General features: G+C 44.6%; 2 protein-coding genes across 3 annotated transcripts; both read left to right on the top strand.

Annotated features, from left to right (window-relative positions):
• Nucleotides 1-1,878: 1,878 nt before the first annotated feature.
• On the top strand, nucleotides 1,879-8,812 carry LOC117726257. Its single transcript, XM_034526433.1, has 2 exons — nucleotides 1,879-2,088; nucleotides 2,190-8,812. The coding sequence occupies exon 2, from the start codon at nucleotides 2,811-2,813 to the stop codon at nucleotides 8,781-8,783; it is 5,973 nt and encodes a 1,990-aa protein (XP_034382324.1). The 5' UTR covers nucleotides 1,879-2,088; nucleotides 2,190-2,810; the 3' UTR covers nucleotides 8,784-8,812.
• Nucleotides 8,813-12,783: 3,971 nt separating this feature from the next.
• On the top strand, nucleotides 12,784-24,436 carry rint1 (RAD50 interactor 1). 2 transcript variants are annotated; one of them, XM_034526305.1, is made up of 15 exons: nucleotides 12,784-13,028; nucleotides 13,637-13,762; nucleotides 14,206-14,321; nucleotides 14,491-14,664; nucleotides 14,743-14,883; nucleotides 17,575-17,746; nucleotides 18,825-18,935; nucleotides 19,256-19,481; nucleotides 20,496-20,633; nucleotides 21,251-21,345; nucleotides 21,760-21,864; nucleotides 22,019-22,239; nucleotides 23,007-23,187; nucleotides 23,582-23,700; nucleotides 23,992-24,436. In XM_034526305.1, exons 1-15 carry the CDS (start codon nucleotides 12,789-12,791, stop codon nucleotides 24,203-24,205), a joined length of 2,379 nt encoding a protein of 792 aa, XP_034382196.1. In that variant the 5' UTR covers nucleotides 12,784-12,788; the 3' UTR covers nucleotides 24,206-24,436. The 2 variants fall into 2 exon arrangements, with proteins under 2 accessions (XP_034382196.1, XP_034382198.1); XM_034526307.1 differs by lacking the exons at nucleotides 12,784-13,028; nucleotides 13,637-13,762; nucleotides 14,206-14,321; nucleotides 14,491-14,664 and having other exon boundaries at nucleotides 14,843-14,955; nucleotides 17,672-17,746.
• The last annotated feature ends 1,068 nt before the right edge of the window (nucleotides 24,437-25,504 follow it).

A 25,504-nucleotide genomic window follows, 5' to 3' on the forward strand; every position in this document is an offset into this window, starting at 1 on the left:
GACTGGACATAGTAGGAAACTAGAAAAGGTTATGATTCCGGAGGTAATTAAAGTAATTAAAGACTCCAGGCCTTTAGAATCCGGTCCAAAAGTAAATAAACTTCTCAAACCTATGGACAATCGCTCTCACTCCTCAACAGCTGAGAAATGTAATCTCCCTTTTCTGTCTGGAATACTTGAATGCACTGTTGCCAACCAACCAAAAACCCACCTGGACTCCAACCAACTGTATGAACCCTTCCAATCTAGATTCAGATCACACCACAGCACAGAAACCACCCTAATCAAAGTCACCAATGACCTCCTCCTCTCCTCTGATGACCTCTCCCTCAGCATCCTAATCCTACTAGACCTCAGTGCAGCCTTTGATGTGCCTGATTTTTTAAATGTTACATTGATGAAACAATGCAGTCTTTGAGATTTGCTTAACGTAGGAGTTAAGCAAGTCCCGATCAAAGATAACACCGAGATTCTTTACAGTGGTGTTGGATGCAAGGGCAATGCCATCTACAGAAACCACATCACCAGATAATTGATCTCTGAGGTGTTCAGGGCCAGTAAAATAACTTCAGTTTTGTCTAACATTAGGAAGTTGCAGGTCATCCATGTTTTTATGTCTTTAAGACATTCTTGAATTTTAGCGAGCTGGTTGGTCTCCTCTGGTTTGAACGATAGATATAATTGAGTATCATCTGCATAGCAATGAAAGTTTATAGAGTGTTTCCTGATAATGTTGCCCAAAGGAAGTATATATAAGGTAAATAAAATTGGTCCGAGCACAGAACCTTGTGGAACTCCGTGATTAACGTTGGTGGTCATCGAGGCTTCATCGTTTACAAATACAAATTGAGATCGATCTGATAAATAGGATTTAACAGATAGGATGACACTATCAACCACTCCATCCTCCTCTCCCTCAACATCCTCATCCTACAAGACCTCAGTGCAACCTCTGACACCATCAACCACTCCATCCTCCTCTCCCTCAGCATCTTCAGCCTACTGGACCTCAGTGCAACCTTTGACACCACTCCATCCTCCTCTCCCTCTTGAGTCCTCCCTACACATAACTGGCACAGACCTCTCCTGGTTCAAGTCATACCTCTCTAAATCCAAGTCTGACACAGCCCCAGTCGCTCAAGGTGTCCCCCAAGGTTCAGTACTCGGCCTGGTCAAGCACATCACAAAAAATGGCGCAATACAATACATCCAGAATTCAGCCGCTCGTCTCCTCTCCCCCACCAGAGACCAGATTCCCCTATACCACCAGAGAGATCACATTACCCCAGTCCTTCAAAAGCTCCATTGGCTCCCCATACAGCCAATAATCCAGTTTAAGGTTCTCCTCATCACCTACAAAGCCCTTCACAACCCTCAAGCCCTTCACAACCCAAGATTCTCCTCATCAACTACAAATCCCATCACAACGCTGAACATTCATTGAATATGTTGTAACTCTGTAATAACCTCCTCTGTTGCTCTCCTGAAGAGTTGTTCCTGATCCGATGTGAGGTCCTGGGACAGGGATGTTGTATGTGTACAGATTCTAAAGCCCTCTGAGGAAAATGTGTCATTTGTGATTTTGGGCTATACAAAATAAACTGAATTTAATTGAATTCTTACCTTTCTGACCTCCTGCATCGACACGCTCCCACCCGCAACCTCAGATCGCAGACTCCAACCTCCTTACCCCCCTACTCTGTCCAAACATCGGACCTGGGGGAACAGGGCCTTCTCCATTGCTACCCCCTCCCTCTAGAACTCTCTCCCCCATCACCTCAGACATTCTCCATCACTCGTCACTTTAAAAAAACAACACAGTGCTAACTGTAAATGACTCTGAAAATGTTCCATTAATATGTTGACTAGTTCCTGCACGAATTTATTTGTAAGTGCCTTTGCATGTTTTTTTTTTGTCCTTTTATTTTGAAGTTCCTCCGGTGAGACCGGAAATAGATGTACCTGTCGCAACTTGACATTGCAAAAAGTCCGTTAGTTTTACGTTTACTGAAGGAGAAGGAGTTCATGTTTGTTTATTCTTCAATCCACTTTACGGACTGCTAAGCTCCTAGCTGGAACGGGAACAAGGTACTTTGTGTTTATTTAGGCTTTAATTACATGTTTAGTGACTTTATTTTAATTAATTTGTGCGTTGGTAAGAGCTCATTTCTGTTGTATTTGTTCCATAGCTCTTACGGTGATTTCTGGATCTTTATGGAAAAGGAACATTTGTGTTCAAAAAATAAAAGATTTCTGAAACATCAGTACGCTTCACCATTGTCCGGCTGGGGTCAGCTACAGTAAGAGCTTTACCCTCACCGACCTGACGACTTGCTGCCGCCATTACGGGCTGTGACGGAGGGTCCTCACCACGGCTGCTGCTGCTATGCTACGCTACATGTCCCAGCGTGTCGGCACGTAATCCAACTCAGCAATTCTGGTAGTGGTCTCATGGACTCGGTGCGATGGTCAAGTACGGTCACATCAACTGCTCCCCCCCCCTTTATTTATCACCATACAGTGGTGGAAATAAGGTGAGCTTCACATTAATTAACTCCCTTTAGACTCTTTCATACTGACCTGCTCATCTACAGCAAAGGGAAGAAACTGCTTTTGGCATTCAAAGGACATTTACGGACATTTTCTATTTAGAATTTCAAGTCACTGACTTGTGTTAACGCGGCCTGTGTCTGTATATAAACACAACTGTGTTGCTTTCTATTGTTGATATATGTGTATGCTGCTTCTTGCAAAGGTTTGATAACTGCTAAAAGGTTTCCATTGACTAAATAATTTAAGAAATATAGTTTATGATGTCAGAGTCCGGTAGCTTCACGGAGGCTGAGGAGCAGATGGTTAGTTCCCAAAACACAGTTCAAGATTTGCAGAGTGAGCTTCACTCACTGACAGATGTATCTGAGAGACCCTGTCTTAAGGACTTAATTGAAGCAAGAGAACAGAGAAGTTTGATCGACTTTCAAGATAATCTGCGAGAAAATTACGACCAACCTGAAGTTCTCCGGCGCTCTGAACGCGCACGGAACCCTACAGAGAAGATGCGTTCTTTACAAGGTGAAGAAGCCAAGAAAAAGGAAAAAAGGCTGCTCTTCATGTATGAGAGATGGAAGCTCAATGTACGCAAAGCAAGAGATCAGATGAAAACGTACATGCCAGAGAGTGAGCTTTGGCCTCTCATTGAAGAGCTGAAGAAATGTAAGGATGACATCATGAACATGTATTATGAGATTCGAGATCTTGCCACACCTCCTACTGATGTGAGAAGACGAGTTGATACTTGTGAATCTGTTACCACGGAAATTGTCAATATTGCCTATAGTAGAACAATAGACGAAGACGGTGAGTTTATAGAGGACCAGGAAAGAAGACGCCTTCATGAACTGCTCCACCGTGAATGTGCAAAGTCTGTCTACGGATCCGCTGCTTCCTTTATAAGTAACACCCCATCTGAACACCAATCCGTGACTTCCTCCATAGCAGTTAAGCGTGCAGATGCAGCTGCTGAGCTTGCAGTGAAGGAAGCAAATTATGAGATGATGTTAGCAGAAGAAAGACAAAGGGAAGTGATCCGAGAATTAGAGGAACAGCAACGGAAAGCTCTAGAGGCACAAAGGCGTGAGTTGGAGCGACTGCAGGCAGAGAAGGAAGTGCGGGCAGCACAAGCTAAACTTAAGGTGTACGATAAGGAGACGGAACGTGAAGTCACTGGCTGCATTAACAACGAAAGGAATAAGGACGCAAGGAATGAGCCTGTGACCACAATCCCTTTATCACATGCTGCAACAACCTTTCAATCAGACATTTCCTCTCTCGCTCAGGTCTTTCAAGACAGCATAGCCTTGAATAGGCTCCCGCTTCCAGAGCCATCCATCTTCAGCGGTGATGCAATACAGTTCATTGAATGGAAAGCAGCATTCACTTCACTCATCGACCGAAGGGCAATCACTCCAGCTGAAAAACTCTACTATCTGAAGAAATACGTCGGTGGTCCAGCTCGTCAGGTGCTAGATGGCACTTTCTTCCGAAGCGATGATGAAGCCTATCAGGATGCCTGGAACAAGCTAAATCGTCGTTTTGGCCAGCCATTCACTATTCAGAGAGCATTCAGAGAGAAGCTCACCAATTGGCCAAAGATTCAAAGTAAGGATGCTCAAGGACTCAGAAGCTTCTCAGATTTTCTGAGTGCCTGTCAAGATGCCATGCCTCATGTCAAGGGTCTCGACATATTAAACGACTGTGAGGAAAACCAGAAGCTCATCCATAAACTACCAGACTGGGCGGCTTCAAGCTGGAACCGACAAGTCACGCATAGTCTAAACCAGAAACAAGAATTCCCAAGTTTCAAGGATTTTGCAATCTTTGTGTCAACTGAAGCCGAGATTGCCTGCAATCCAATTACATCCTTCTATGCTCTTCATTCATTAGACTCTGACACTGAAAAAAGAAATCTCAGAGATACTAAAAGAGATAAAGCCAGTGTTTTCACTACTCACGCAGTTACAGACAACACAAGCCAAGGCTTGGATCAGAGAACTATTAATATGTCCTGTATTCTCTGTCAAGATAATAGACATCAACTTCATGCATGTCCAAAGTTCACGGAGATGTTGTTGGTAGAGCGACGTAACTACGTAAAGGAGAAGAAACTTTGCTACGGATGCTTGAAATATGGCCACAGTGCAAAAGACTGTCGTCACCGTCACTTTTGTGACAATTGCAAAGGAAAACATCCTACAGTTCTCCATGACTACAACTACGGGAAGGAAATAACCACATTAGAAACAGGGACATACCAAGGTGCCACTGGAATGTCACTCAGTGTAGCAGGCGAAGATTCATCCTACACATCAATGGTAATGCCTGTGTGGGTGTCATCTAAACACAACCCAACCATTGAGAAGCTTGTCTACGCTCTACTCGACACTCAAAGCGATACTACATTCATCGACCAGGAAGTGAGTGACGGTCTAGTTGCTGAAAAGTATCCAGTGAAGTTAAAGTTGACCACTATGACTGGAAAAAACACGGTTGTCCCAAGTGAGGGTGTTTCCGGCCTTCGTGTAAGAGGATACAGCTCATCCATTCATGTTGATCTTCCAGTTACCTACACGAAGGACTGCATACCTGTAAACCGTGCTCACATTCCCACTTGTGAGAAGGCTAAACAATGGAGTCACCTCAGAGAAATAGCTGACGAAATTCAACCACTGAAAGACTGTGAAGTAGGACTTCTGATAGGCTACAATTGTTCCAGAGCAATGGCACCAAGACAAGTCATCCTAGGAGGAGATGAGGAACCTTATGCTGTACGGACAGATTTTGGATGGTCTATTGTGGGACGCTTCTCACAAAGCTATGACTCGCTGACCACAAGTCACCTGTGTCACAGAATCACCACTAAAGAGCTACCTTTAGTAACGCCTGCAGATGCTATTCGCATACTAGAATCTGACTTCAATGATGGCAGTGAAGACAGCAAAAGAGTATCACAAGACGACATCACCTTCCTCAAAAGGTTAGATGAGAGCATACGGAAAAATATACATGGCCACTATGAAATGCCTCTGCCCTTCAAAAGTAGACCCATCTTACCTGACAACAAAGCTTCAGTCATGATACGCCTCAACCACTTGAAAAGAAAATTGCAACGGGATGAAAGGTATAAGGAGCATTATGTCAAGTTCATGGAAGATGTCATCAAAAAAGGAGATGCAGAGCAGATCGTAGATGGTGGGAGTGAAGGTGAGAGATGGTACATTCCCCATCACGGTGTTTATCATGCCAGAAAGCCCGATAAACTTCGCGTAGTGTTCGATTGCTCTGCTAGATACAAAGGAACCAGCTTGAACTACCACCTCCTCCCTGGGCCAGACATGTTGAACAACTTGAGTGGAGTTCTCCTCCGCTTTCGACGGCACCCTGTTGCACTTATGTGTGACATTGAAAAAATGTTCCATCAATTTCATGTGAAGGAGGTCGATCGCAACTATCTGCGCTTTCTCTGGTGGAAGCAAGGAGTCTTGAACTCACCACCCAGCGAGTTCCGGATGAAGGTGCATCTGTTTGGTGCTGCCTCCTCCCCCGGATGCGCAAACTATGGATTGAAGCATCTAGCTAAGGAGAATGCAGACCTCTACCCTCAAGGCTCACGGTTTGTCATGAGGGATTTCTATGTTGACGATGGGCCCGCAAGTGTCGAAAGCACTGAAGATGCTATTCTGCTTGCTAAAGAAGCTTGTGAACTCTGTGCTATGGGTGGTCTACGACTACACAAGTTTGTGTCAAACGACAGAGATGTCCTGGAGAGCATACCACCCTCTGAACGAGCAACCAATGTAGAAAATATGGATCTTGCGTTCGATGAACTACCAGTTGACAGAGCCCTCGGGATTAAATGGGATGTGAAAGCCGACCACTTTCAACTTAATGTCAGCGTCAAGGATCAGCCTGCAACGCGCCGCGGCATTCTGTCAACAGTGGCCTCCCTGTATGATCCTCTTGGCTTTGTGGCACCAGTCCTGCTCAAAGCAAAAAGCATTCTTCAGGAGATGTGTAGGAGAGGCACAGGTTGGGACGATCTTCTCCCAGATGAGCTCCGCCCGAAATGGGAACAGTGGAGAAGAGATCTAGCTCAACTAGATAATGTCACCATATCCCGCTCTTACTCACCAGCTGGATTTGGAAAGGCCACGAAGACAGAGTTACATCATTTCTCGGACGCTAGCTTAAAGGGTTATGGTCAGTGCTCATACCTGAGATTTCAGAACGAAAATAGAGATGTTCATTGTGCCTTAGTTGTAGGAAAATCTCGTGTCTCACCATCAAAGGTCACAACTGTCCCAAGACTGGAATTAACAGCTGCAGTTATTTCTGTGAAGATAAGCAAAATGCTCAAGGAAGAACTGGGATATGCTGACACTGAGGAATTCTTCTGGACCGACTCAAAGGTGGTTCTAGGATACATAAAAAATGAAGCAAGACGATTCCACACCTTTGTAGCTAATCGTATTCAGAAGATTCACCTTAGCTCGTCCCCTCAGCAATGGAGATACGTTCCAACCAATGAGAACCCTGCGGACCACGCTTCCAGGTGCTTGACTCCCAGTGAGCTTCTGTCGTCCACATGGCTCACTGGACCCAAGTTCCTATGGAACAAGGAAATAAAGTTGCCAGCAGACGAAATTCCAGAGTTAACGATCGGAGATCCAGAGGTCAGAAATGCTCTAGCACTAAGCACAAGAACCACAGACCAAGTAAGCCTTGTTGATCGCCTGTCTAAGCTCTCATCTTGGTCACTTGCTACTCGAGCTGTGGCACGCATACTAAGGTGCATTAGGCGAAACCACTCAAACAGTCTTACCAATGTAGCAGAACGAGAAGATGCAGGACATTGCATAATCAAGGAACTGCAGAAGGATGTGTATCAAGAGGAGTTTAAACTGCTGCGCAAAGGGATTCCCATACCATCTCACAATCCATTACACTCACTTGATACGTTTCTCGACAAAGATGGCGTCCTCAGGGTGGGAGGAAGGCTTTGCAACTCTTCTCTTCCCAACTTCATCAAGCACCCTGCAATCATCCCCAAGGATCATCACATCACAAAGATGGTTATTGCTCATCACCACGAAAGGATGAAACATCAAGGCAGAGGTCTCACTATTAACGATATCAGGTCCCACGGCTACTGGATTCCAGGCATCAACCGAGCAGTAGCTTCCTACATTCGTCAATGCATCATCTGTAGACGGCTCCGGAAACCAACGGAAGAGCAAAGGATGGCAGATCTACCCCCTGAACGTGTAGAACCATCAGCCCCCTTTACTTTCTGTGGAATGGATTGCTTCGGCCCATTCCTCACGAGACAAGGAAGAAAAGAGAACAAGAGATATGGTCTCCTTTTCACTTGTCTTAGCTCCCGTGCCATTCATATGGAGATGCTTGATGACTTGTCCACCGATGCCTTTATCAATGGCCTTCGATGCTTTATTGCTATTCGTGGTGCTGTTCGTCAGATCAAATCTGACCAAGGAAGTAACTTTGTCGGAGCCAAAAATGAACTCAAAGAAGCCTTAAAGGAAGTAAATGCAGACCGGCTGGCTGCATATCTTGCAGAGAAACAATGTGACTTCTGTATGAATGCACCCTATTCAAGCCATGTTGGAGGGGTTTGGGAGAGGCAGATTAGGACAGTGAGAGGCATTCTAAGGTCCACACTTGCGCTTTCCTCTGGTAGGCTAAATGATGCTTCCCTGCGGTCTTTTCTCTATGAAGCTATGGCAATTGTCAACAGTCGACCACTGACCGTTAATAACCTCAGTGATCCTCATAGCCTCGAGCCGCTCACCCCTAATCATCTTCTCACTCTGAAATCTGTCAAGGCCTTGCCTCCTCCAGGTGAGTTTGTCAGAGAAGACGTGTATGGCAAGAAGAGGTGGCGTCATGTTCAGTACCTGGCGGAACAGTTCTGGAGTCGATGGCGAAAGGAATACCTCGCTAACATTGCTCTCAGACAGCGTTGGCATACACCAAGGAGAAATCTGCAAGTTGGAGATATTGTAATGATGAAAGAAGAAGACGTGCACAGGCATGAATGGAGATTGGGCAGGGTTTCAGTAACCACAACTGACAAAGACGGACTAGTGAGGAGAGTTAAGGTTCGCCTCGGCGACAAGAAGCTTGGAAAAAAGGGAGAGCGTCTCCACAAGATGTCTGAGGTCGAACGACCAGTCCAAAAGTTGGTCTTGCTGCTGGAGTCTGATTAAACTTACTCACTCCCCTATGGTTCACAATACTTTTTCAAAACGGCTTGTGAACTCGGTTTATAAAGGCTCGTCACTTTCTTACTTATGAAAGGTCATATTCAGTTAAAAATCATTTGTGCTTAATGTAAATTCTATACAGTTACATTATTTACTCATGATTGGTGGGAGTGTAAATGACTCTGAAAATGTTCCATTAATATGTTGACTAGTTCCTGCACGAATTTATTTGTAAGTGCCTTTGCATGTTTTTTTTTTTGTCCTTTTATTTTGAAGTTCCTCCGGTGAGACCGGAAATAGATGTACCTGTCGCAACTTGACATTGCAAAAAGTCCGTTAGTTTTACGTTTACTGAAGGAGAAGGAGTTCATGTTTGTTTATTCTTCAATCCACTTTACGGACTGCTAAGCTCCTAGCTGGAACGGGAACAAGGTACTTTGTGTTTATTTAGGCTTTAATTACATGTTTAGTGACTTTATTTTAATTAATTTGTGCATTGGTAAGAGCTCATTTCTGTTGTATTTGTTCCATAGCTCTTACGGTGATTTCTGGATCTTTATGGAAAAGGAACATTTGTGTTCAAAAAATAAAAGATTTCTGAAACATCAGTACGCTTCACCATTGTCCGGCTGGGGTCAGCTACACTAACAGTGCAAACAAAGTTAACAGCGCTGACAATGCCTACAGTGTTTACCTGTTAGTGGGTGGGCGCTACCACGCCCTTGGTCAGGAAAGCGTTTTCAACTGTAACCGCCATAATAGAGCAGTGTAGAGTGGCGGCCATGACAGCCAGTGGGGCACGCTCACATGCACTAAAAGGCAGTAGATATTACTCCACTATATCTTGACATAGCAAGTTGTTTGATGCTGTATTGGTGCTCTGAATATGGGATAGAGATTCTTCAACATAATTAGTTGTCATCAGTCTAAACTGTACTTCAGGATCAGCTGATCATTCAGCATCTTCGGCTGCTTTTCTTCGATCATTGTGTGTTTTAGCTCCACTTTCAGCTTCTACTTAGGCTGAGCTGTTTAGCTTAAAGGTTACATCTTATGCGCAACGTTAGGTTCATATTTTTCTTTTGTAGGTCTACAAGAAAATGTTTACATACTTTTATGTTAAAAGGTGACATAGATTTATCTCATACTGTCTGTGATGGAACGTGTCTTTAAGCCCAGTCTGCTCGGATTGGTCAATGTGGTCTCACTCAAACCAGGGAACCAAAACCAAAAGCTTCAAACTGCACACTTTCCACCGGAGCAATTACGTACATTTAGAAGACACTACAGGTGAATTGTGTAAAAACTATTCTAATAGATATGAAACTTCCAGAGATGAAAAAAAATAATTGAGGCAGTTATTTTTCTGATACATATTCTTTTATGTGATGTTTAAATATGCAAAACGAGGCATTGTCTACTGCTAACTTTTGGTGACTTAGGAAAAAGCCGCAAATAGATATAGTAGTAATATAAAGAAGTAGAAACATAAGCACCTGAATACATATTTCATATTATTATGTTTTCTTTTCATTAGTCTGAAAGTGTCTCACCTTAACTGAACTGTGTTATTGTTATCTTAATATATGGATGTGTTAGTTGACAAAAAATAAGAATACATTTAAAGTGTATTAAACATCTTGTTATAATAATACTAATAATCATAATGATAACGGAAAAAAAGATCTGTAAAACCAGAACACTTTCATAAAGAGAAACTGAGCAGGTTTGTTTGGGGTGACGGTGACGTCGGTACACGTGCAGGTTTCACTCAATGGAAGTTCCAGTGATGACTAGAGGTCCACGTGACTCGGCTGCACGTTCACACACACACACACACACACACACACACACACACACACACACACACACACACACACACATATACATACAGGAGCGTAGTGTTGTTGGGCAGACGGTCCTGTGTCGTCATCTTCAGACTGACCTGCGTGGGGACAGGGTGACTCTAACAGGCGTACATGCCCTCAGGCAGCACATTCAGGCTTGACTCCATTTTGACTGACTGAACCACGCCGAAATATACTTTTGTTCATTAGTGTCTGGTTTCTCTTCCAGAAAACTATATATCAAATTGCTGAGGGAATTTAATGCTGTTATGAAAAAAAGGCATCGAACAATTTTATTTATTTAAATTATTTTTTTACAAAAGAAATACTTTTTTTTACAGTAACGGAATTATTATATTAAGCATCAATGAAACAAGGTCTAATCTCATGTATTCCTAAATCAGAGAGAGACAATAAGAAAATGAAGAGACATTATTTACAATTGTTTTAGGAGCGACACTAAACATGGGTGTATCTGATATTATGTATAGCCGACTACACAGAGAGATCAATACAATAATGTGAATGGCTTTTAACAATGAATTCACACAAACAAAAAGTTTTATTAAATCTCCCAGGTGGCTGGAATTAACTTTCATTGTATCCTGGCTGTCTGGCCTCAAAGACCTGAAAGAGTTCATCTTCTTTTCTTTTAACCCCCAGGGGGGCAGAAGAACACAACCCTCAACTGTATCCCAAGAATGGTCCTGGCATCCATCCTGACTTAACCACCTTTGCTGAATAACCCCCAGGTCCTTGAGCCACCACTACCAAAAAGAGTAAGAGGCCTGGGGAGGGGCACCCGCAGCGCCTGCAATGCGGGTCTGTGTCCAGAATGGCAGCAAGCTTTACGGATAGCGGTCGTGCAAGGACCTCCAGCTGAGACCACTAGAGGCAAGACACCACCTCACAGAGGAGGCAGAGGCAGAAAGAGATACTCTAGACATGAGGTCATGAGTAATGAGAAATATATTATGAGGGCAACTGCCAAGAGTGGAACAATCTAAGCATCTTTATCTGAACTTGAGCCAGCTGGGAGATCCGCATTTGTAAACGGAAACCGTAACTATCGCAGTAAAACTATGTATCTCTAAAAGGACAAGCTTGTTTTTGTGAAATCTTCTTCAAAGTGCCCCCACAAAGAACACATGCTCGCTCTTGGATCTGATAGATTATTACTATCCATCCATCCATTATCACCTCTTATCCGGGGTCGGGTCGCGGTGGCAGCAGGTTCAGCAGGCCGACCCAGGCCTCCCTCTCACCCGCAACACTTTCCAGCTCATTCTGGGGGATCCCGAGGCGTTCCAAGGCCAGGCGGGAGATATAATCCCTCCAGCGTGTCCTCGGTCTTCCCCGGGGCCTCCTACCAGATTATTACTATTTTTTTTAAAACATTCCCGAAGCCCTAATTAATTTGATTAAAGGTTATTGGAATAGCAATTCTCAATCACAGATTCCTGAGCCTAGAATCGGAGGATTACATGGTGTTGACCAAAAATGTGATAATATTTTTTAAAGAAATTGTTTCAGAAAAGTGTTGTACCCAGGCCCCATGAATACATCTTAATTTAATGGTTTCAACACAAAAATACATAATTGCAAGAGCAATTTTGAAAACTGTAATTATATTCTCAATGATACTCAAGGACCTTTTCCTATATGTTTAGGTTATTATAATAATTATTTTATTAATTATTTTTGTTGTTATCGCTACTACTACTACTACTAATTATTGTTGTTGTTATTACTTACTTGATATTATATGTCAAGGCACAGTTTTGGAATCACACATTGTTTTAAGTACAACCAAAAAGTCCCGAACTAAAGTCTGATTTGTTGTCGCGTAGTCTGTGACGTGTCCACAGGCTCTCTGGTGTCAACGGGCGCAATGTGAGCTTGTTTTCTCTCTCAGGGTGCCCCGTACATCAAGTGTTGGTGGAACAAGCTAACTAAAACCCACGTTTTAGTTGACAGAGTTAGCAAAACACACGTTTCAAGTCTTCTCTATTCGAGGCCACACTTGCACGGAGAACACACACAAACGTGGCGGTGTAGCCACCTAACCACCTCCCACAGCAGCGTGGTCGCGTACTGAAAAACGAGCGCTTCCCCCTGTATCGTCCGCGGTTTGTTCTGTTGACGACACTAGGAAAAAAAGATGGCGGCGCCTACTGCAGCAGCAGCAGAGCAAGCAATGAAGAAACCCTCAGTTAGTTTGTTAAACTCCGTCGACCCAACCAGCCAAGGCAGCGACGGGTTTCCAGCGGATTCGGAGACACAACGGGACGATGTGCTGGATTTCCTGAAGAAAGAGGTCGGCAGCGACCTTAAGGTCCTGAAGAATGTCGGCGACCTGCTGGAAAAACTGAAGGAGGAAAACAGCGTCCTGGAGGAACAGGTGTGTGTGTGTGTGTGTGTGTGTGTGTGTGTGTGTTGTGTGTGTGTGTGTGTGTTGTGTGTGTGTGTGTGTGTGTGTGTGTGTGTGTGTGTTGTGTGTGTGTGTGTGTGTGTGTGTGTGTGTGTGTGTTGTGTGGTGTGTGTGTGTGTGTGTGTGTTGTGTGTGTGTGTGTGGTGTGTGTGTGTGTGTGTGTGTGTGTGTGTGGTGTGTGTGTGTTGTGGTGTGTGTGTGTGTGTGTGTGTGTGTTGGGTGTGTTGTGTGTGTGTGTGTGTGTGTGTGTGTGTGTGTGTGTGTGTGTGTGTGTGTGTGTGTGTGTGTGTGTGTGCGCGCGTCTCCATCCATCCATCCATCCATCCATCACTGGAGCATTAGTGAGGCCACGTCCTCACTCTTGATGCTCAGGAACACTGCAGCAAATAATGAAACATAAACTGATTTAATGTTAATAACTCATTTATGACACCCACCATCACTTTGGCAACAGAACACCATCAGAACTCGAACCCAGGTCAGCAAAGAACATTTGAACAAGCAGACTGTATCTTGTGTGCCTCTTTACAGCTTCAGTTTGTGTGAGCCGTGACTCTGAGATGCTTTGTGTCCTTCAGGTTCTGACCGTATCCAGTTCTCTGCCTCCTAAAGTTTCTGCAGCTCTGTCGGCTGCCGAGGAGGCCGTATGTTCCGTGGAGGACCTGCTGCAGAGGGAGCGCCGTATCTCCAACAAGCTGGACCAGGTAGAGAGCAGCCGAAGAAGCTGCCTTCTTAAGACGGCTGTGTCATATATTGATCATTACTTTATTTACCACTAATGCAAAAAGAAATGAAACTTGTAAAACAATCAAATGTTTTGAGTCAACCTTTATTTATTGTAAAGGAGATGTTCTTCTAATATGTTTTGTGTTGTTAAGTAGCTAACTGTTTTTTGGAGCTGCTTTTTTTTCCTCCAGTGCATTTATATGCATCATATATCATTATGTGTATGTATGATATCACTGCTGATCTCCAAAGTAACTGCAAGCGTGGTGATAATCAAAAGGGCGTCTGACTCCCTCTCACCCGCCACATAACACATATCATGTTTACCATCTGGTCGACTTTCCTTTATATTCAGAGAATATGAAGGAATGCCATTCTGTGAGCTTTAAGCAGTTGTCTCCTTCATTATTCTGTCTTGTAGCACCTAGAGGAAGCTCAGCCGTGGATGGACAACCTCGGCCAGACGCTCAACCAAGTGGACACGATAGAGAGACACGTGAAATACCTGCGGTGCCTCCAGCACATAGAGGAGCTCAGGTACTGTAAATGAAGACGAATGGAGAGGGACAGAGGAGAACGTAGCTAAAACACAATTCTGAATTGTTGTGGAGTAGAGGTCCAAGGCATTAAATATCCAAATATGAAATGTACAGGGACTACATGTTGACATCGTCCTGTGATATTCATGTGCTGCCTGTACCTGCAGTGCTGCAGTCCAGCAGTGTCTGATGACCAGCAGCGTGTGGGAGGCCATAAGGGCCGTGGACAAGATGGCCGCACTGGACGCCGGACTGAGCCAGTCCAGGTGTTCTCACCTCCAGGACTTCCTCCGAGAGACGCTTCACTTCTGGCACAAGATCATCAAAGACCGACTGGCCAGGTAGGAAAAGCAAAGATGTCGCTGTACGGCCGTCCTGTGGTCAGTGTCTTAACGATACGTTCTTCCATTCTTCCTCAGCGATTTTGAGAAAGTGTTGACTCAACTTCACTGGCCGATCATCTCCCCTCCCACTCAGTCGCTGACGCCCACGGTCAACGGTCAGGAGATCAGCAGCCAGCTGGAGCTTCTCGTCACGCAGCTTCTCGCCCTGCAGACCTCGTATCCTTCCGCTTGGCTTTGTGCTCTAGAGGCGTCTGTTGATTAGTCCTCCTCTTTGGGGGCACACAACAGGTGAATATAGGGTCAAATAAATGAACTAATAGATATCGCCATGAAACAGCCCAGTAGATTACAGTTGTTAAGATGTTTTCTGAAACTGAGGCATTATCTTATCTGCTAATTTGCAAACATTTCTGGAACATAAATCTGAACATTAGGTAAAGCCAGGTTCAACATTCTTGTTTTGATGTTGTTGACATATCAGAGTCAATAGTTTGTATCTCTTTGTATCACTCCATAAGAAATATTTTTTCTCCATGTTTTTATTAATACAATGTAGTATAAATGAAGCTATGAATGATAAATGAACTAACCCCTCTGTAGAAACCTTCAGAATATATTTATGAATGAAAGTGTAAAGTCTGGTGGATGTAAGAGCTGCTGAAGAGGAGATTTCTGGAACAGTCTCAGGGAAAAGATGGATATCACCATGAAACTTCACCAGTTCATTACTTACATTAAGAAAATTATTTATTTTGATGCTAGTTTTGGGAAATGTTCTGTTTTTAAATATGCAAATTAGGCATTTTCTAATGGTAACCTTTGGTGAATTAAGGAGAAATCTACAGATGCAAACCGACAAAGTAGTAAAATAAACACCTAATCGTGTATTTTGGATGATTTCTTTCCACCAGTCTGAAGGAAGATTGGCTATAATTCCATGACATTTTACACACAAATGACTTTTCACCAGCAGGGCAAAGTTTTCAGTTATCAAAAGAAATATCTTCATTACATTACATTACATTTCATGTCATTTAGCTGACGCTTTTATCCAAAGCGACTTACAATAAGTGAATTAAACCATGAGTCCAAACTCAGAACAACAAGAATCAAGCAAGTACAATTTCTTCAATAACGTTAAACTACAAAGTGCTATCAGTAAGAGACATTTAAGTGCTACTAAAGTGCTACTACAGCGCTACCTTCCCTATTCAAGGTATAGTCAAAAAATATGTGTTTTTAGTTTGCGACGGAAGACGTAGAGACTTCCTGATGTCAATGGGGAGCTCGTTCCACCAATGAGGAGCCAGCACAGCAAACAGTCGTGACTTTGTTGAGTGTTTAGCTCGAAGTGAAGGAGCTACAAGCTGATTGGCAGAAGCCGAGCGAAGTGAACGAGGTGGGGTGTGAGGTTAGACCATGTCCTGGGTGTGAGGTTAGACCATGTCCTGGGTGTGAGGTTAGACCATGTCCTGGGTGTGAGGTTAGACCATGTCCTGGATGTGGGGTTAGACCATGTCCTGGATGTGAGGTTAGACCATGTCCTGGATGTGAGGTTAGACCATGTCCTGGATGTGAGGTTAGACCATGTCCTGGATGTGAGGTTAGACCATGTCCTGGATGTGAGGTTAGACCATGTCCTGGGTGTGAGGTTAGACCATGTCCTGGGTGTGAGGTTAGACCATGTCCTGGGTGTGAGGTTAGACCATGTCCTGGGTGTGAGGTTAGACCATGTCCTGGGTGTGAGGTTAGACCATGTCCTGGATGTGAGGTTAGACCATGTCCTGGATGTAAGGTTAGACCATGTCCTGGGTGTGAGGTTAGACCATGTCCTGGATGTGGGGTTAGACCATGTCCTGGATGTGAGGTTAGACCATGTCCTGGATGTGAGGTTAGACCATGTCCTGGATGTGGGGTTAGACCATGTCCTGGATGTGAGGTTAGACCATGTCCTGGATGTGAGGTTAGACCATGTCCTGGATGTGAGGTTAGACCATGTCCTGGTTGTAGACCGGACCCGATCTGTTCACAGCACGGTACGTAAGTACCAATGTTTTGAAGCGGATGCGGGCGGCCACCGGTAACCAGTGAAGGTCGCGAGGAGCGGAGTAGTGTGGGTAAATTTAGGAGGTTGAAGACCAGTCGAGCAGCTGCATTCTGGATGAGCTGCAGAGGTCGAATGGCATTAGCAGGTAGACCTGAAGGAGGGAGTTGCAGTAGTCCAGCCGTGAGATGACCAGAGCCTGGACCAGAACCTGTGCCGCCTTCTGAGTGAGAAGAGGTCGTATTCTCCTGATGTTGTACAGCATGAACCTACAGGAGCGTGTTGTTGTGGTAATGTTGGCAGTCAGGGAGAGTTGACTGTCGAGTGTCACATCGAGGTTCCTGGCAGTCGGAGTCGGGGCCAGTTGTTGAAGTTAATAGTCAGGTCGTGGGTGGGAGAGCCTTTTCCTGGAAGGAGGAGAAGTTCAGTCTTGTCCGGGAAATATCTTCACATCCACCTGATGGGAGGGCGTGGTGTACAGACACGGTATCCCAGTGACTTTGACAATCCCCTCATCGAGTGGCACCAGCAGGTTGACATGTTTGGTTCATAGTAAAATGGGACGCAAGTATCAGATGTGTAATGAGGCAAATATTCGGTTTAGTTTAGAAAACTTTTATTGAGCTCAAAGATGCAATGTGTGGTCCTCGATAAACCATTTCAAATCATGAATGAATAAAAACAGAACATGCCAAATAATCATACAGAAATAGTTATGCAAAATGCAGGTGGCCCATATGCTAAAATCCTGTTACTTGCACCAATAAGGCTCCAACATCACCAAATCGTGAAGTGCTTTGGACAGAAATGCAGATATTGTAACTAGATGTCCAGTGGCCGTTTCCTTTAACTCCCCGTGGCAGCGATGACCTGATATCCCAGAGGGCTCTGTCCTCTTGTCAAGTCGCCCCCCCTACCCAGCCTGCTTCTTCAGCCACCCCCCTCTGTCTGCCCATCCAGATCATGCTGCTGCCGCTCATCAAGAGGTTCAGATATCACTTCTACGGGAACCGCCAGACCAACTCCCTCAGCAAGGTCTGTCCCAAACGGCACACACACACACACACAACACACACACACACAACACACACACACACACACATACACACACCCTCAAGTTGATGGACCAACTTCAGTTTGTGTGTATAATCCTAACAAGTTTAGACACATGAACATACTGTTTATCATTCACACATGACTTGTAATTAGGGTCCGAGCGACTGACGTAACCAGCCCTAACTATAAACCTGATTCAGCCCTAACTATAAACTTGAACTAGCCCTAACTATAAACTTGAACCAGCCCTAACTATAAACCTGAACTAGCCCTAACTATAAACTTGAACCAGCCCTAACTATAAACCTGAACTAGCCCTAACTATAAACCTGAACTAGCCCTAACTATAAACCTGAACCAGCCCTAACTATAAACCTGAACTAGCCCTAACTATAAACCTGAACTAGCCCTAACTATAAACCTGAACCAGCCCTAACTATAAACCTGATTCAGCCCTAACTATAAACTTGAACCATCCCTAACTATAAACTTGAACCATCCCTAACTATAAACTTGAACCAGCCCTAACTATAAACCTGATTCAGCCCTAACTATACACTTGAACTTGAAACAGCACTAACTATAAACTTGAACTAGCCCTAACTATAAACCTGATTCAGTCCTAACTATAATTAACTATATTTAGATTGATGAGATAGATGTCTGATGTATGTTTGACATATTTACACATAAAAAACATTGCATGCATGGTAAATTCTAGTGTTTGAAGTAGGCCACCCTATTTGGGGAGGGGTTACTGTACACATGTACAGACATATGCTCCCACGAGTAAACAAGAATATTTAGCCTGTGACAACAACAACAAAAAAGACAATGTATTTACCAAATGTTTTAAAGCAAGACACAGGAACTTTACCTGTTCTACACTTTTTATTAGATAACTTGTATTTTTCCCATTTTTACTTCAACGTGGAGAGGCAACTGGATCAGAGAGAGACCCGTTGTCCCCACAGAAAGTACAAGTAGAAACTTGTCTGAAGTCTTTGGCAAAGCTTTACAGCAACTCAAACTCCCCATCTGTCTGTGCATTTTTCAGCCCGAGTGGTACCTCACACAGGTTCTTATGTGGATGGGGAACAGCTCCACCTTCATGGAGGAAAAGATCCAGCCTATCCTAGACCGTGCTGGGGCCCCAATCAGTGCCATGGTAAGCTGTGCTGGGAGCAGACTCAACGTGACTGCTTTGAGCTCTTCTATACGGAAGCCCTGAGAGGCCAGTGAGATTTATTTTCTTTCCACCTGTATCGCAGAATTATTTTTACAGAACTGATCTTGGCAAAACCTTTTTCAGCTGTTCTTAACTCAGGAGGGAAAACAAGTAAGATCAGACTTATAACATGGATCATGACATCATTATTTATCACTGGCCTCTCAGGGCTTCAATACATCTGGGTAAGTGTAGCCCAGACAGGTATATTTCTCCCTCTGGCACAGTACGTGTTCATGTTCATGTGCTTGTGCGTGCAGGTGGAGCTGTGTCGAGGCCTGCTCTCTCTGGTCAAGGAGAAGGTGGCCAGTGACGCCTCCAGGCTGCTGTACGACGATGTGCTCTTCTGTCACCTGGTGGAGGAGGTGCTGCAGTTTGAGAAGGAGCTGCGAAGCAAGCAGTCGTACCCAGCGGCGCTGCCCGGTCTGCTCCACCTCCTGCTGGAAGACGCAACCCTTCAGAAGTGGCTCACTATGGAAAAGAAGAGTAAGGGTTATATATATATTGGCTCACCATTGGCTGACCATTGGCTCACCATTGGCTGACCATTGGCTGACCATTGGCTGGACATTGGCTGACCATTGGCTCACCATTGGCTGGACATTGGCTCACCGTTGGCTGACCAGTGGCTGATCATTGGCTGATCATTGGCTGATCATTGGCTGACCATTGGCTGACCATTGGCTGACCATTGGCTGATCATTGGCTGACCATTGGTTGACCATTGGCTGACCATTGGCTGATCAGTGGCTGATCATTGGTTGACCATTGGCTGACCAGTGGCTGACCATTGGCTGATCATTGGCTGACCATTGGTTGACCATTGGCTGACCATTGGCTGATCAGTGGCTGATCATTGGTTGACCATTGGCTGACCAGTGGCTGATCATTGGCTGACCATTGGCTGATCATTGGCTCACCATTGGCTCACCATTGGCTGACCGTGGGAATCTACAATACAAATTGTTGATGAGAAGAAAAGTAACCTGGTGAGGTAAATGTGTTCATTGACTTGGACTGAAAGTGCTGTTGCATGCTGATTCCATGAATTGAGCCTCAGATGTTATGAGCTAATTGTGACTGATATATATGCATGAAATCTCTACCTCAACACGCATCTGCTTCAATCTCCCCGACTTCCCCAATAATTAGATCTTACATGCATGAAACTCCCAGCAGCTCAATTATTATGAGATGTCTATTCAGCATCTGTCGAGTTGATTCAAAATACTGAAGGTCCTGCTTCTATTCTTTACTTCTGTACTTTGGAATTCAAAATAGAATTGTTGCATCTAATAATTATCAGACACTAGGTTTTTACCTCACTTTCTTTAAGACTTGATATAACACTGAAAAATATCAACAGGCAACATGATGCGTAAACATTGTGTTTTCTAAGTTAACTTACAAGGCAAAGGAATGTGTTTGATTGACATCATACTGTATACAGTCCCCCAACTGTGTGTGTGTGTGTGTGTGTGTGTGTGTGTGTGCGCACAGTGGCAGTGGAGAAGATGGACGCCATGCTGTCGGCTGAGGGAGCGTGGAGCTCTCAGTACAAAGACATCAGCGATATGGATGAGCTGAAGGCTCCGGATTGTGCCGAGACCTTCATGACTCTTCTCCAGGTCATCACCGGTAGGAGCGCTTTTATTTTCTCACAGCGTTCATCATATACATGTAATACAGCAGGGGCTTGTTTTCCATTGTCCATCTTTTCAAAGGAATAGTATGTGACTTGTATATTGTGATAAGCACACATCTTCATTCTGTAGTGGCTCCAGAGCTTAAAGTGGTATTGTATTTGAACACAACGCACTAAGTTTCCCTATGGATTGGGGGGTGGGATGCATGCACAACTCTGTAAGGCTGCCACTAATTTTGCAATAGTAGCCACAATATTTCAAGCTGCAGGATCAGTAAACAGGTATATAGTGCCTCTCCAACATGTTACCCCCACACAGTATACAGGATTCAATTCAGTTTATTTTGTATAGCCCAATATCACAAATTAGAAATTTGCCTCAGAGGGCTTTACAATCTGTACACATACGACATCCCTGACCTTTGACCTCACATCGGATCAGGAAAAAGTCCCCAAAAATAACATTTCACAGGGAAAAAAGTGAAGAAACCTTCAGGAGAGCAACAGAGGAGGATCCCTCTCCCCAGATGGACAGAAGCAATAGATGTCATGTGTACAGAATTTTAGAATAGTTCTGAGATATTTATTATCATCCTGCTGTACTCTGTAGAGCGGTACCGGGCCTTGCCCTGTCCTTCTGCACAGCTCAAGTTTCTGGGGCTACAGAGAGAACTGGTGGACGACTTCCGCATACGACTCACCCAGGTAACGATGACGAGGAGACTAGGTGTGAGTGAAGGAAACACTCGAGTGCCGCTCTTCTTCTCCTTGACTCTTTCCTTCATTACTTAACTCCTGATTGAAGAAGTGATGGAGAGTGAGACACCTGAAATCCACATCACAATAAATGTTCCTCACAGTGGACCCCTTCTTACTAATAATGTCAGAGCAATGAAATGCATTTTATTTAAATCAGCAGCAGGATGGAAACCTGTTTCACCGCCCTCTCTGGTTGGAGGTTTCCACCCTGTTTCTGGCATAAATGTGATGGAGATGTGATACATTTCTCTCTGCTGGTAAATTCAAATGTACCTGTCAGACAGCTCTTTTAAATCAAATATAATTGTTAAAGAGATGAAATGACAGAGGAGGTTGATAGTTTTGTTTGTTTTTGTCCAGGTGATGAAGGAGGAGTCTCGCTGCCCGCTCGGGGCCCGTTATTGTGCCATCCTCAATTCTGTTAACTACATTTCCACCATCTTGGCAGACTGGGGAGACAACGTGGTGAGTGTCACAAAACAAACCAGACGGGGTATGAAAGATGAGGAGAAGTTGTGTTCTCTGTGCCGTCACTAGAACACGAGAGGAAGGAGCTGCTCAGTGCGTCCAGAGAGCAGCTACTAGAGGCTTGTGTGTTCACCCTGCGTTCCGTCCTCAGTTCTTCCTGCAGCTGCAGCAGGCGGCGGTTTCTCTTGGCGATGAGGGGGTGCTGGGAGGCCTCGGGGTGATGGAGGTGGGTCGCCTGGCCTCTCTGGAGGACTCGCTGTTTGCGAGCCTGTTGGCGTTGCTGGATCGACTGAAGGGAGACATGATGGGCAGGCTGCTGGAATGGAGCATGAGAGAAATCACGGAAAAAACCAAACCCTACAGCCAGGACAGGTGAGACCTCGCTCTCATTATTATGTGACTTTCATAAAGACAGCCTGGATCCATACTGTTTTATACAGTAACACATTTTTCATACTCTCTTACAACAGACAGACATTGTAGTCACACAGTGACACGTGGCCTCTGTATTTAGTGTCAGGTTAATTATTAACATCCTTCGTCTGACTGAGCAGGCTGCATTGCTGCTCAAGGGATTCCCCCCCCCCCTTTTGTGGCTCCGCTCCTGCAGGAGAAATTACATTTAGAAAAGATTTCTGTGCTAATGATGATTTAAACCTCAACAGGCTTTTAGATCGAATGCTGCTGTAGAACCACATTCCGTCATCTGTTTTCAATCCTAATACAATTATATTATCAGTAAATGTATTTATTTTGATATTCAAACATTTCCCAAAGCATTAGTTCTTATATACCTCCGTTATATATTTATACTTCAGCCGGTGAAACCACAGGACACCCAGGGTCAGGGTGAGCCCTGCTACTTCAATACCAATTTTTAGAATATTTGGTCCTTTCATATGTTGCATGTTCTCTGCAGACAGTCAAAAGACTGCTGGTGAAAATGTGATGTTAGAATGAAGAAATGATGTTTAGTTATCTGATGCTGCAGCCTGGTGGACTCCTAATGTTAGTACACTTTTATTCCATGAGCCTTTTCTAGTGACTAGAGGACGTGTACACTAGCAAACTAGTGGACTTGTACACAAGGTTTGCTCTGATTTATTCTCCCTCCTGCCTCTCCTTTGTCTTTTCTTTAGGTGGTTGTCTCTACCGCCCCAGCAGGACCAGTCCACCATGACCCTGTCCAGTTCAGCGTGTCCCATGATGCTGTGTGTGAGGGACAGATTGTTGACCCTTCAGCAGGTCCTGACTTTTGATCTGTTCCAACTGGCCTGGCAGGGCCTGGCGGAGAGACTCAACAGCCTCCTCTACCAGGATGTGAGAGACGCACCAAAACCTCACCGGACTGCTGGTGTTTGGCGAGAACAGAATACTCCACCAAGTAGATCCAGTCAGGCTGTACACTGGCACACAGAGAAGAGAAAAGAAAGGATTTTTAAAGGGAACAACCCGGGTCCCAAGAAGGCCCTGGTTGGGGGGATTGTGCTTTCTGTGCAGGATCTTTTGGGGTGGGGTTTGCAGGGATGACCGCCACTACTTCAACTGGTGTCATTTATAGAACACGGATCTCGTATGGGTTTAGGGCAAGGGGACAGCATTTATCTTCCATCTCATATATAAATTAAAGCTTCCTGACTCAAAACCAATGGCTTGTCTTGCCCTGTAGGAGTTCCAGTGGAAGCTGCTGAACATGTCCTTGTGTCTCCGTCAGGTGATCCTGTCCAATCACTTCAGTGAAGGAGGAGCGGCTCAGCTTCAGTTTGACATGACCGAAATTATGTTTCCTCTGTTTGGTCACTACTGCCAAAGGCCTGAGAACTTCTTGAAGCAGTAAGTGTGTGTGGTTGTGTGTGTGTGTACCCTTTCTGAACCTTTTGAAAAAACAAACAAATCTGCTTTATCAAAATGTATTTATTTTGAGAATGTTAGCCTTTAAATGCCTGTTTGTTTACATAATGCTATTGTGAAAGGAATACTTTTGTTCTACCAGCATTCTAATTAGTTTTGTGTCCCCCCCCCCCCCCCCCCCCCCCCCCCCCCCCCCCCCCCCCCCCCCCCCCCCCCCCCCCCCCCCCCCCCCCCCCCCCCCCCCCCCCCCCCCCCCCCCACACACACACACAGCGTTAAGGAGGCGTGCATCATCTTGTGTCTTAACGTGGGCTCTGCCATTCTGCTGAGGGATCTCCTCAGGGAGTCCAACGAGGAAGGGACCGACTGGGCCGGTGCAGGGGATCCGACACCAGAGTCAGCGCTGAACGAGTTGGGGGTTTACTGCTTGGCTGCCAGTGACGTGTTGATTCTCCTGAACCTCAGAGCCCCCAGGCCCGGACAGTAACGCTCCCTGGTGTGGAGTTTGTCATTAGCTTAAATTTTGTTTTGTAAATACAATAAGTTAGAACAGATCAGCTCTTCAGTAAGTATGTCGTTGTATGAACTTATTGTGTTGCACTATATTTCAGGGACCCACTAACCTGTCAACTCAGTTGCCCGAAGTATACCACAAAAAAGATAGACAATTTTTCTGGTAAAATGGATTGTTTAATAAAGGGCAGATTGCTTCTCTCGAGCAGACTCTCAGGACTCTTTTATCTGTGATCACACTCGGGCAACCTTAAAAGGGAAGCCATGCAGCTGTGCTTTAAGCTGCATTCTCTCCACTGACCATCAGGTTGTACTCTGTTGAGGATTTTGTCCTGTACTAAATGAGAAAAGGACTCTACTTCTCTCTTGATTTATTCCCTCAGTAAATACAAGTTTATGATTGTAACTAGTGACCTCATTTAATAACATGATGGGAAAAGAGCATCTATTAAATATAAGGGACCAGTGGTAGCTGATACCTGGTGTGGACAGACACTGTGAGTCTGAAAGCTACAAAAGTACACAGAAAGGCTCACCTGTTTCCTCACTATTATTTCAGTAAAAATTACATATTAAAATGACCAACTATATCTAGCTGGTACCGCTCCACCTCATGCACCAGCTCTGGCTCTTTCCCCACTAGTGAGATGACATTCCACATCCCTAGAGCTAGTCTCTGCTGCCCCCGGCCCGTCGCCCGGTCTACATAGCATCCCGTCCCTTCGGGTGGTGGGTCTACAGGGTGTGATTGCTTATCTGAAGCTCAAACGTCCATAAACTCCTGTATGTCATTAGAAGACTTCCTCACTGTCACGCTACCTTCCTCAACCCCAGCACACAGTCTACACATCCCAAGTCTCTTAATAGTCTTCCTCGCTCCTCGCTTAAACCACAAGTTGTTCTGCGCCGCCATATTGACGGCTGTCCCAAAGCTCTTATTCTGCTCTGAGGAGCGAGGAGGGATCTCTGAGGAGACATGATCAGAAGTGGAATGAGTTCATAACTATGGGCCATTATTTTTTAAATATTATCCAAAGTTAGCCATAAAGGGTCTTGTGAACTGAATTGAAGTCAGCTCAGGAAGGAGATTTTGACATCAGAATGTCTTGATTGTCTCTGGGTGACATATCTATTAATCTCAATTGAATTTAGTTTGTAACTTTGGACCATTTCCTTTGAAATCGTATCTGAAATTAGAGACACATATGTTCATGAATTTGATTTTCTAGAGCTTTTATTTTGAACTTCTCAATCAGAATGTCACAATATTTTA

This window comes from Cyclopterus lumpus, chromosome 23, assembly GCF_009769545.1.
Source record: "Cyclopterus lumpus isolate fCycLum1 chromosome 23, fCycLum1.pri, whole genome shotgun sequence".
NCBI classification, from domain to species: Eukaryota; Metazoa; Chordata; class Actinopteri; order Perciformes; family Cyclopteridae; genus Cyclopterus; species Cyclopterus lumpus.